Here is a 12842-nt window from a genome sequence, read left to right on the forward strand (position 1 = left end):
TGTGGTAGAAAAAGAAAAAATTAAGTCTTTTTCTTGAATTTCCTCACACTTAATTCTATTCTTTTTTTCTCTGCATAGAAGGTTTTTCAGTTTACCTTGCACAAACTATAGATATAGTAGTAATAAAGGTCCCTGCATTTCCTCTTTGGCCCTAGTAGCATTGCTTTTGCCCCCTTTCCATCCATACCAGTTTCAACTTTTCCACTTGAATATCTATGGTAATTTTTTTCAACAAATTTTCACTTCTCATTCAAGAACAAACCATTTGGACAAGCCATCCAAGTCTATAAATGCAACTTACTGTTTTTTAAACTATTTCATATTAGCAGTGATATTTTTGTACTGGTGATTATCTCTGTTGAATAGTTTTCTCATATTGATACTCACTCAGTGTTGTTGAAATTTCTGAAAGTGATGACTTTTATAAGAAGGTAACACATTTTTGTGTAGTAGTTTTTTATGAAGTTCTGAAAATAATTTATTTTATTGGCCACCAGTGAGGTTCAAAATTGATAATATAACATTGGCTCTGTACTTATGGATAGTTTATACACTGATATTGATAAATTTTTACTAATAAAAACTAATATTGTACTCTTCTAAATTGGAATAATTTTTTTATCTTGTACAGTAGACATTTGTTTGGGGCCCATGGGAAATAAAGTCTGTAATATTTATCAACCAGAATCATCAAATTGTATCATATCATAGAAATTCTTTGCCATATTTTTATAGAGGGATGTACAGTTGTATGTTTATCAAGTGTATATGGTCTATCATGAATGTGGGTTTGTAAAGGGTATGTAAAGTTATTGTTAATTAAAAAAGTTGCAATCCTTTTTCATATATTAAGTATCATAAATTAAACCTCAATGCCTTCCCTGAATTCCAGGGATCACATTGTTTAATGGATTACCTTAACATTATACCATTGTATCCTTCATCCACCATGCCCGCATGCTTCACTGTTTAGATTAATTCTGCATGATTTTTGTATTGCCTGTTACACTAATTGTATATTCACAGTGCCAGTTGGTTTCAAATGCATATGATTTATGTGCTAGAATTACAGTTACCCTAAAATCTTGATGTTTTGATTATTTCATTGTCTAATTCTGTCATTACGGAAGAAACAATATTCTGCGATTTGGGATTATTTTCAGGTGATAAGCTTCATTTGGATTTGTGCATAGAATTCCAAATAGGATATTAACATGATTCTTTCTCCTCTTCTTTTCTCGGTGCTGTGGTTGTCTTCTTGTCACCTTCACATCTCCAACTTGGGTGCTGTGTTAAAATTGAAATAATCTTGAAAATGCATCGCACTTGATATGAAATAAAAATGTCAATTTCTCTTCAATATATTATCAATATTACAATTTTAATTGCTCTTTACTGCACTGAAAATTAAAATTTATTATGGCATGCGTAATTGGCGAATGATGGATTGTGGTGGACATGATGGACTTTCAAATTAAATATTAAATTTTTCATGCATATATGTATTGATATATAATGATGAATGTTTGCTTGTAATATCGCATAAATTTGTCTATTGTTTGTTGGTATTCATAACTGCTTTGTTTTTGTGATTATGTGGTTTGTACTATGGAAATAATGCGGACGTGAATGTCAACTTCCCATGGGCCTTTAGTTCAGCAACTGTTATGTAACCAATCAGCTTTAATGTTTTTAACTATGGGGGGATCTAGTTATTATGGTACTGGAAGTGGAAGTTTGAATTCCTCGGCCCTTATAGGCACCCCCAGAAATTCTATGGTTGATGTACGAAGTAGCACCGGAAGCACAAGAAAAAGGCATCAATTGATTGCTCGAGATTCTGGTTCGTCCTTGGGGTCTGAGTCTTCAGTTAGTCAAACAAGTATTATGCATCATAGTCATACGTTTTCTGCAGGTGAGTTACAGTTTCATGTTTAACCTATGATAACTTAAAGTGGTTTTAGTTTCAGAGGTAGACTCAAATTCATAGCATAAAATTGGAATGCTGTATGATAGCAAGACCTACATCTTAATGTTTTTTATATACAACATAGAATAGTATGTGTAATTAGTTAGTTTAGTTTTATGTGTTAACATAGTCTTAAATTAAATGCACTACCATATGCCGCCTGAACAATGTATTATATTTGATTGTTAAAGTTCAACAATTCCTTTGCGAGGGTCATAATCTTAAAATGATATCTTGCTTTTTAATTTTCAGTGTTGTATCTATCTTTTCCATATATACACATTATATTTCTTCAGTGAAGTAAATGGTAGTAGTATTCATACTTCACATATTTCTTTAAAGAAATTTGGTCATATATTTAATAATACCTTTTTCAAGTTACTGTACAATAATTACCATATTTTTTTTTCAAGTTAAAAGTGTATTGATTATATATATTCCAAGAATATGTTTTGTAATGTATAATCAAATGCATATAATGTATTATGAGTCCAGGTAACAAAATAACCTATTTGCAGATAAATGTATGTTAATGTTTATCAGGTTGTATAATTAGGAATGATAGTCATACTACTGAGGAGCCTATGAATTTTATTTACAGCATTGGCAAGATTTGAGTTAGTTTCATAATAGTATACACTTCCATTCTTTAGTTATAATCTTTATATTTCAGTTATATCTAACATCTTTTTATATTTTTCCAAAGTTACAGATTTCTGATTATCTAATTCACTTAGATGAATCATTTCCATAATTCTTTAGTTACATTTACCAAGTGGCCATTTCTTATGTAATATTTAAAAAAAATGGTATATGGTTTAGTTAATTTTCATTACACAATATCATGCTCAAAATGGAAGGACCAATGTTTTTCAAGAATGCATATTTTTTCTGAGGTGCCATTAAACATTCCCCTTAGAACTAAGTAGAAAAATGAAATTTTGGTAATAAAGTTGTTTATATCTATACACACCTAATGTACATATTGCTTCTTCATCAGAAGCTCAGCTTATCAACATTTGCTCCTAGAATGAAATAGAATATCCCAATTTTCTTTCAATATACATGCTTCTAATAAGGAAATGAGACACACTCATGGTTAATGGCAAACAGCAAGGTGCCAGGGCCTTTTATTATCTAAGTTATGAAGTCGAACTGTTCTCTGTCCCCTTTAAATCACAAGACAGTGGAGAGGAGGGTGGGTATGTATATGTATATACAATCTCAAGCAAAAGGGAATGGCATATTGAGTGATCTTTTGTTTTTAAATTGGTCACAATTGTATAAAGTGGTTGAGACTGTTCTCATAAAAAAAATTTGTCAACATAATTCATAAGCTTATCCCTTTTCTTGTGTTAAAATATTTAATTAAGGATAAATACTGGTATGATGATGATTGTAGACATGCTTATTTGGAAAAAAAAAAACTTATAAAAAAAGCTTATAATCTTTAGAAGAGTAGCAGATAAAATTCAACTTTGAATAACTATACTTGGGTAAGAGCTGTTGCTGGGAGTGTTTGTACTCCAGCTGAAAAGGAATAAAATTATACCCTAAAGGAAACCCTTTCTGATACAACCCTGGAACATAAGAGTTGTATTACCTCAATACTTAGTCTATACTTAGTCTATACTTAACAAATGCAAGATGGCTATGACACTCACTGTCCAAAAGGATCAGCAACCCTTTTTGGCTGATGTGTTTGGCAGTAAGCAGAGTAATTATTATTATTATTATTATTATTATTATTATTTTTATTATTAGCCCAGTGAGGAAAGGAAATAAGGAAAAATAAAATATTTTAAGAACAGTAACATTAAAATAAATACGTATAAACTATGAAAACTTTAGCTAAACAAGAAGAGAAATAACATAGAATAGTGTGCCCGAGTGTACCCTCAAGCAAGAGAACCCAAGACAGTGGAAGACCATGTTACAGAGGCTATAGCGCTACCCAAGACTAGAGAACAATGGTTTGATTTTGGAGTGTCCTTCTCCTAGATGAGTTACTTACCATAGCTAGAGAGTCCCTTTTATCTCTACCAAGAGGAAAGTGGCCACTGAACAATTAGTGCAGTAATCCCTTGGGTGAAGAAGAATTGTTTGGTAATCTCTGTGTTGTCAGGTGTATGAGGAAAGACTTAGAATGTGTAAAGAATAGGCCAGGCTATTCGGTGTGTGTGTGTGTGTGTAGGCAAAGGGAAAATGAACCGTAACCAGAGAGAAGGATCCAATGTAGTGCTGTATTGCCAGTCAAAGGACCTCATGACTCTCTAGCGGTAGTATCTCAACAGGTGGCTGGTGAACTGGCCAACCTACTACCTACTTTATCTTCCTCATTCCTGTTTTTCAAGCAAAGCTAACAAGTTTAGCATTTCAGTTGTGAAATTAAAACACATTTACTTGTAGAATCTTATAGAGGTGTAGACCCAAATGGTATTTTTCTTTTGTTTTATTTTATAAAGACAACTTATTTCATGGCTCTTAAGTTGTCTGTTATTGTTTCCTAACTAGCAAGAAGAGATTCTCTTTTGCACTACTTAGAATTGGTAATGTTACTCCATTAGGTAAATGTGTTTATAGTAGCTTCAGCTCTGCTTATTATTGTCAAATTTTCATAATTACTACATTATCTAAATTTGTTCAACGTCTTCAGGAAAAATACTTAGTCTTGCTGAAAATAATCACCTGTTACATAGTTTACAATATCACAAATTTTTAAGTAATTTGTATTTTTCCTAACATACCTAGAACTACCTTCTTAGGAGTTACTGGTTAACTCTACCTAACCGACCAGCTTTTTGTATAGTTTATCTCCCTCTTCCCGTTTTCTACGGGGTCAACCTCTGGCAGTGTGGTACGTCCCCCGAGGCGACCCCGGGGTCAGGCAGCGTGCTAGCTCAGGTCGAATCGCCAGTAAGTTTCGTTGGAATAGGTATTACTCGATCCTGCAGGTTCTCGGGGAAGGATGGGAGGGCCATAACCCGAAGGTAGTTCTAGGTAAGTATGTTAAGAAAAATACAAATTACTTAAAAATTTGTGATTTGTTCCAACACGGTTACTTGCCTAGAACTACCTTCTTAGGAGACTTACACTTTAGGAGGTGGGAGTGTCCTGCAGGGATCAGGATTCAACGGGGAGGCACGCGAGAGAGGGAACCTCTAAGGAGGTCTTGATTCTAAGACCACTTGAAAACTGCACGAAAAGTAGGGGAAAACTATCCAAAAAACTCACTTAGTGTCGAAATGGCTTACCTTTTTGAAAACCAATTTCTTGAAGGTTATACCTTTCCGTGATTAAGGTCTTCTCCTCATCTTCCTGGCCCGTTCAATCCGGGGAAGGAAGGAAAAAGGGGAGGGGGGGGGGGGTAAGGTTAAGGAAGGAACTAGTGTATCTTGGCATTAACACCCCCGGTTACCCTGAGGCTATGACCTTAGATCTCCTGAAGGGCCGACACGATCGGGCCAATAGAAAACTTGTCCAAGGATTTTCTCGTACAATCTTTTAGATAATGTTCCGTGAAGGTGGACTGTCTAGACCAGGTCCCAGCCTTCAGGATCTTACCCACAGCCATGTTCTTCTCGAAAGCCAGAGAGGTGCTCAGAGCCCTGATATCATGAGGTCTCGACTTTCCAGGGAGAGGGGTCCTAGAAGCCTCGTAGGCCCTCTTTATCACTTGTCTCAGCCAAAAAGAGATGGAATTTTTCGAGACCGGTTTCTTCATCCGGCCTGTTGAGATGAATAAATTTTTATATGAGGGCGGTAATTTGCAGTCCTTTCCAGGTATTTTCTTATAGTTCGTACGGGACATAAGAGGAGATCCTTCGGGTTGTCGGATCGAGGGATGGCTGGCACCGAAAAACCCTCGAACCGAGGATCCCAACACGCTGGGTTCTGCGTTTTCGCCACAAAACTAGGGACGAACCTAAAGACAACTTCCCTCCACCCTTTGGAGTGTGAGATCTCGTAAGAGAGGCCGTGTAATTCGCTAACTCTTTTCGCCGAGGCCAGGGCTAAAAGAAAAGCTGTTTTAAGGGTGAGTTCTCTGTCTAATATGTCCCTGAGAGGTTCGAAGGGCGGCTCTGACAGAACTTTGAGAACTCTTGCTAAGTCCCCCTGCGGAACCCGTACCTCCTGGGGGGGACATGATTGCTCAAAACTACGGATGAGCATCGAGATGTGCCTCGAGGCTCCCAAGTCAATGCCTCTAAGGAGGAAGACTTGACCTAGGGCTGCTCGAACTCCTTTGATGGCCGGGATGGACGAACCCACGTCGTCTCTCAGGTACACCAGAAAGTCTGCAATGTCCTGGATCGACGCCCCTAAGGGCCTGATGTTTTTGGATGCACACCACTTCAGGAAGACTGCCCACTTCGCCTGGTAGACAACTGCCGAGGAACGCCGTAGATAACCAGACATCCTTGTCACGGTTCTCGATGAGTATCCTTCTTTCTTCAGGAGCTCCTCGATAACCTCCACGCGTGAAGGCGGAGGGATCGAGGGTTTTCGTGCCACCTGTGAAAATAAGGTTGTCGCAGGAGGTCTGGTCTGTCCGGAAGCGGCCAAGGAGGACGAAGAGCTAATTCCTTTAGGTCTGCGAACCAGTCTCTCTCTGGCCACCAGGGCGCTACTAAAGTCATCGACAGGTTGGACAACACTCTCACTCTGTTCAGCACTTGCCTGATCAAACTGAAGGGAGGGAAGGCGTACACATCGAGACCGTCCCAGGGATGTTGGAAGGCGTCCTCGAACGCTGCTGATGGATCTGGGATTGGAGAACAGAACACGGGGAGTTGGGCATTCAGACGTGTGGCGAACAAGTCTATCACTGGGGAGCCCCACAGTAGGATGACTGCTCGAGCTACCTCCGGGTGTAGGGTCCACTCCGAACCTATCACTTGACCCGCCCTGCTGAGGCCATCGGCCATCACGTTCCTCTTTCCTGGAATGAACCTTGCCGTCAGTTCCAACCCTTCTTCTGTGGCCCACTCCAACAGTTCCGTGGCTAGGGCGCAGAGGACCTTTGACTTCATGCCACCCTGCTTCTTTACATACGCCACTACTGTGGCGTTGTCGCACATTAACGCCACAGTGTTCCCTCGCAGTAAGTGTATGAACTGTCGACACGCCCTTAGAACTGCTATCATCTCCAGGATGTTTATATGGAGAGACGCCTCCTCGCTGGACCACTGCCCTTTTGCTGATTTTCCTAGCAGGTGCGCTCCCCAGCCCTCCTTCGATGCGTCCGTGAACAACAGCATCTCCGGGGGGTCGGAGGCGAAGGGCATTCCCTTCTCTGTGTTTGACCTGATGCTCCACCAAAGAAGGGTCTCTCTCGTCTTCGGGAGGAATGGCACTACTCTGTGGGGCTCCTTGCCTTGGACCCACGACTCCTTTAGATTCCACTGTACCGGGCGGAACTGTACCGGGCGGAGCCTGAGTCTCCCTTGCGGTACTAATTTTTCCAGGGAAACCAGATGACCCAGTAACTTCTGCCAGTCCTTGGCCCTGCTGGGTTGTCCCGTCAGGAAGGGTTGAAGGATACGTTCCAGGTTGGCCAACCTTTCTTCTGAGGGGAAGGCCCTTACTAACTGGGTGTCCAGGACCATCCCCAAGTAAGTCATCCTGGTGCTGGGGACTAGCTGGGACTTCCCTAGGTTGACCGTGATCCCTAACACCTTGCAGAGGTCGAGCAACATAACGCCTTGCTCCTTCAGCTGTTCCCTTGAGGCAGAAAGCAGCAACCAGTCATCCAGGTACCTGAATAGTCGAATGCCTTTCTCGTGTGCCCACGCCGAGATCGCGGCGAACACTCTCGTGAACACTTGCGGGGCCGTCGAGAGGCCGAAGCACAGGGTCTTGAACTGCAGGACATTGGACTCCCACTTGATCCTGAGGAACCGAGGGGTGCACGGGGATTTGAAAATAGGCATCCTTGAGGTGGAGAGACATGAGGAAATCCCCCTCCCTCAAGGCTGCGATCACTGTCTTGGGGGTATCCATCTTGAAATCCGTCTTTGAGACGAACTTGTTGAGGGCTGAGCGATCTATGACTGGCCTCCACCCTCCTGTCGATTTTTCCACAAGGAAGAGCCTGCTGAAGAAACCCGGTCCGGGGTTCTCCACTGTCTCCAAAGCTCCCTTGTCGATCATGGCCACTACTTCCTCTTGTAGCGCCGACCTCTTCAAGGAGTCCTTTGGAACCAGCCAATTGGCCCTCTGGGCTGGGATGAGAGGGGGAGGCTCTTCTAGGAACGGGAGTCTGTAGCCCTCCTTCAGGACCGTCACCGTCCAGGGATCCGCACCGAGATCCCGCCATGCTTGCCAAAAATATCTGAGGCATCCCCCTACTAGGGGCTCCTGCGGGAGTAGGGGGCCTCTCTTCCTACCTTCTCCTGGAGGAGCGGCCAGATCTACCTCTCCTAGCGTTACCATAGTAGGGTCTGTAGGCTGACTGAGGGCCTGCCGTGGTCCTACGGGTGGGCTGTTGCGAGGCTTGAAGCCAAGGGGCTGAAGGAGGATCTCTTCTGGGCAGCAAGGGTGTGGCCTGTGAGGAGTGAGGGACGTCCGTTGGGGCTCTCCTAAACGTGGCCTTCCTCATAGGCGGGGGCCTAGGATCCGCCTCTCTCACTTTCCTCACCTTCTCCATAGTATCTTCCCCCAACTTGATGGGGAAAATGTCATTCCCCCACACGGAGGAATTTCTCAGTCTCCTTGCTTCCCTGTCAGGCAACTTCTGCACTAGCTTGCTCAATACTGTATCCCTTTTTCTCAGGACTCAGTTCGAGGCTACCGACAGAGACTGGGACGATAAGAATTTAAAAGCCTTGCCCCCAGAGCTAACAAGATCCCTCAGCATGGCCTGATTTTCTGGTAGGGAGAGGTCGTGTGATGCCTGAAACCCCACCAAAGCGTAGACCACCAATCCAACCAGGAGGACACGTAGACCAGGTCCTGAGCCATGTCCTCCATCATAGATGCTTCCGACGGGGAAAAGCACACGGGGGCCGTGGATGCCCTGTCTTCCGAGGTTCCCTGGTTCAGCGCGGTCACCGCTGCTTCCACCGCACGGGGACCACCGCGATGCCCTTCGGGAATGTAAAAACGTTTCTGGGATTTCAGGCCCGGAAGAAGTTTGGAGGAACTCTGGCTTCTGGGGGCCTCTGCTAGTCCTGCCAAGTATCCATCAATCTGCTCCATCCCCAACTTCACGTCTTGAGCGAGAGGGAGAGACAGAGATGGCTTTTGTTGTACCGGACTGTCGATCATCCTGGACAGTCCGGAAAGTACTGCCTTTGCAGCTGAGGGCTTGGGCTCATCAAACCAGTGGTGTCTTCAAATAAGGGCAAGAACCTTACGGTAGGAGGAGATGTCGTCCGTCGAGCACTCCCCTCCTTCCACCAGGTCTTCCGTCACCAGTTCCTGCGTACGGGGGTACGCCGTGACGGTGGGAAAAACAACGCCCGACGGGCCTGCCAGTGGTATGGGCTGCCCCAAGGGGACGAAGGCATCCGTCATGGGAGTACCAACGTCCTCCGAGCCTGCCAGTGGTATGGTCTGCCCCGTGGATACAAAGGCATCCGTCATGGGAATACCCTGTTCCACGGGGAGCTCCGTGGATGGGGGATCCATGCGGACCGACGGGCGCCCTTGGTGCTTAAGGAAGGCCTCCAAGGTGCCCGTGGTCGACGCTAAGCCTTCCTTCGTACTCCTTATATCCTTCCTAAGGGAAGAAGGGGCGGAGGCTACCGTAGGGTTAAACATTACACGGGGGTCCTGGTTCGGGCCCTCCCGCCGGGTGGCTAGTCCGAAGGAGGAGCTAGGAGGGTGACACAACAAAGGCGAGGCTCTAGGGAGCCACCCGGAAGCGGCCGCGGCTGTGGAAAACCTAAACAGCTCGCTCCGGGGCACTGTGACATTCACTCAGTCCTTTGACTTACTCCTCTTCGCTTTTTTCTTAGAGGACTTCGACCGTTTCCTACCATGCCTCGAGCGGGAACGAGACTTTTTCTTCTTGTGGGATTTCTCCCTCTTCCTTTTGTTAAGGTTCCTGTCTTCGTCCTCTGATGACGAAGAAGACGAAGAGTCCGATGACGACGACGAGGATGAGGACGGAGCTCTCCGACCGGCCGACACGTCCAAGACCATGGGGGGAAAATCACGTCGTTTCTCAGGTGCGGGCGGTTGCAGAAACACGGGGGGTAGCGTAGCCGAGGGAGCCGGAGGGGTCCCTGCGAGCCCTTTACAGAGCCATTGATCTACATCCTCTCTAACGGGAGACCTGAAGGGAGTCATAGGTTTCACCCACGTGGCGGGGTACGAAGACGACGAACTACCTTTCTCCGTGTCTCCCCAGGCGGTTGAAGCACCCGAAATACGCCACGAGGCAGGGGAAGTATCGGCACTCGGCCTACCCCACATAGGATCTTCCGAGGCGACGGGACCTGCGGGCACCAGGCCCTCGACTCCTACCCACACTTCCTCACTCCACTCAGGCCCCACACATGCCTGCACACTGGACACATCCCCCACAGGAAAATCAGACTCTTGGGGAAGGGCAATGGGCCTCTTTCCCGCAACGGACTAACCTCGTCCCCTACGCTGGGTAGGGGAAGAAGGGCGGATGCTACGGTCTGCCGAGTCGTCTGGTGAACCTGCAGGCGAAGAAATGCTGGAATCTTTAGGCATCTTCTTAGCTGCCTTCTTCTTCTTCGTCCCAAAGCGCACCCACTGGATCTCAGTCCAATCAGCACACTCCGGGAACGTAGAGGTAGGGGAACACGCTTTCCCCCTACACGTGGAGCACAGGGAGTGGGGATCAACCTCAGGCTTGGAGAGGAAAGCCCCGCAAGACTTCCCAGCCACAGGCCCAGGGCAACGACGAGGATGCTCCATAACACAAAGCTAACACACCAAGAGACACAAGGATGAACGGGAAAATGAAAATACGTGGGCAACACGCGGTAAGCACAAATGATCGGGGGACACGAGGGTCGCACAAGGTAAGAGAGAGCGTGGCGAGATGTGTATCGCGTCGCGACCAGAAACTTACTGGCGATTCGACCTGAGCTAGCATGCTGCCTGACCCCGGGGTCGCCTCGGGGCACGAACCACACTGCCAGAGGTTGACCCCGTAGAAAACGGGAAGAGGGAGATAAACTATACAAAAAGCTGGTCGGTTAGGTAGAGTTAACCAGTAACTCCTAAGAAGGTAGTTCTAGGTAAGTAACCGTGTTGGAACAATTAGCTTTTGCAAAAGCCTTGGAGCATGTGATGCCCATCTTACAATTAACAAAGCGGTACAGCAGTACTTTGATTCTGGGTCAGGAATATTAGACGAGATTAATTGAAAGGATGCCTGCCTAATTTGTGTAAAATTTACTGTCTATGGAGCAAGGATGCAAAAGTGATTTTCATAACAAGAAATCAGAAACATCATCACTTGGCGAGATGTTAAACCTTCAGGTATGTGCTAGTTAACTGGGTGCTTTAATTTTTGTGTGTGTTCTGTATACCTGAAGCATAGCTTGAAGCCTATAGCAATAGGAATTTAGGATAAGTATTGAAATAATTTTACTTATATTCTTATTAAGCCTGACTCTTATCAACTTTGGCCATGTAGAGTTTTGCTTGAAGTTACTGCATGGCACAAACAGGAAAAAATTGGTTGTTTATGATGAAAATTACAATACTGTATAATAAAAATCCTATAAATTGTAAATCTACAAATTGTTTTTTGTATTATACTTGTTTAATATTTTTTAGCAGCCGGCTGACTTAAATTTTGAGGAAATAAGTCTTGATATTGATATATTTTAGAAAGTATAACTATTAGAGAAAAAAAAAGGCTTAAAGTAATTTAAAATTCCCGTTATGAAATATGTGTATGTATACAAGCTAATGGGAAAATTAGCACTCATGAATTTTTACCACACTGATACTACAATGATTAGAGAAGAGGGGAAACCAATATCCATGGCTTATGTGAACTATTGCAGATTGGTGTTAATGTAAGCTGTAGTAGCAATGGTAGCAACATATTTTTGATTATTTTGTTGCCGGCATATAGTGATGAACCTCTCCTTGTATAGCTACATGACTGGAAACTTTTCTAATTGGGATCAATATATTTTTATCCATTTAACCTGTCTTGGTATTTTTTGTTTAGTAACAAGTATTGAGCACCAAAGTAGTTTTAATTAGCCATCAAATTCTTCTTCCATATAGGCAGAAGTGGTATTACAACTGTCATTAAAGTAGCATAGCACTATGATAAACTGTACACGATCAGGTTTTTAGAAGATGTTATGATTACTGCAATTTATACATACATTGGTGTATAGGATTATGATAACTGTATTTGCTTCATTGCAGCATTGAGTCCGCAAACTGAAGAAGAAACTATTCGTCGTGTTTCTAGCACTGGAAGCATACATCATTTATTGAGAAAGGAGCGTGAATGTTCGAAAGATTCTAATGACTCCTCAAATGAAGATACAGTCGAATCTTCATATATTTCTGAAACAGCAAGCTTCAGCATGGGAGGCAGGTAATGCTAAAACTAAATTGATCTTGTTCTTTGTTTCGATGACAAAGTAAAGGTTTGAATGCTTTCTTTTCAGAATACTTACATTGGTAAATAATATTTTTGGGCTCGGGCCATGTCGTCCTGATGGAAGGTTCCTTTAGTAGCTTCCTTAGGGTATATATAACTACAGTGGATATTCCCAAAGAATTAAACTAAAGGTTTCCAGAATTCTAACTTCTGGCGCTGTTGTTCGCATCGCATGCTTTATTTAGTTAGCCAGAACAAGTGTCCCGGTTTCTTAACTAATTATCAGTATTAGTTATTTAGTCTTCATTGCTAGGAATT

The 12842-nt window shown here is 43.6% G+C and overlaps 1 protein-coding gene across 16 annotated transcripts in view; it reads left to right on the forward strand.

The window, feature by feature from the left end:
* Positions 1 to 12842, forward strand: part of Stim (stromal interaction molecule) — a 376699-nt gene that overhangs the window by 324979 nt on the left and 38878 nt on the right. For 13 of the 16 annotated variants that reach the window (XM_068384428.1, XM_068384493.1, XM_068384449.1 and 10 more), the window contains 2 exons: positions 1655 to 1915; positions 12344 to 12518. In XM_068384428.1, the coding sequence (XP_068240529.1) occupies positions 1655 to 1915; positions 12344 to 12518 (436 nt within the window). The remainder of the gene's footprint in view (positions 1 to 1654; positions 1916 to 12343; positions 12519 to 12842) is intronic. The other 3 variants (XM_068384513.1, XM_068384536.1, XM_068384551.1) reach the window with 2 other exon arrangements.

Source organism: Palaemon carinicauda, chromosome 1 (genome assembly GCF_036898095.1).
Source record: "Palaemon carinicauda isolate YSFRI2023 chromosome 1, ASM3689809v2, whole genome shotgun sequence".
Lineage (NCBI taxonomy): Eukaryota > Metazoa > Arthropoda > Malacostraca > Decapoda > Palaemonidae > Palaemon > Palaemon carinicauda.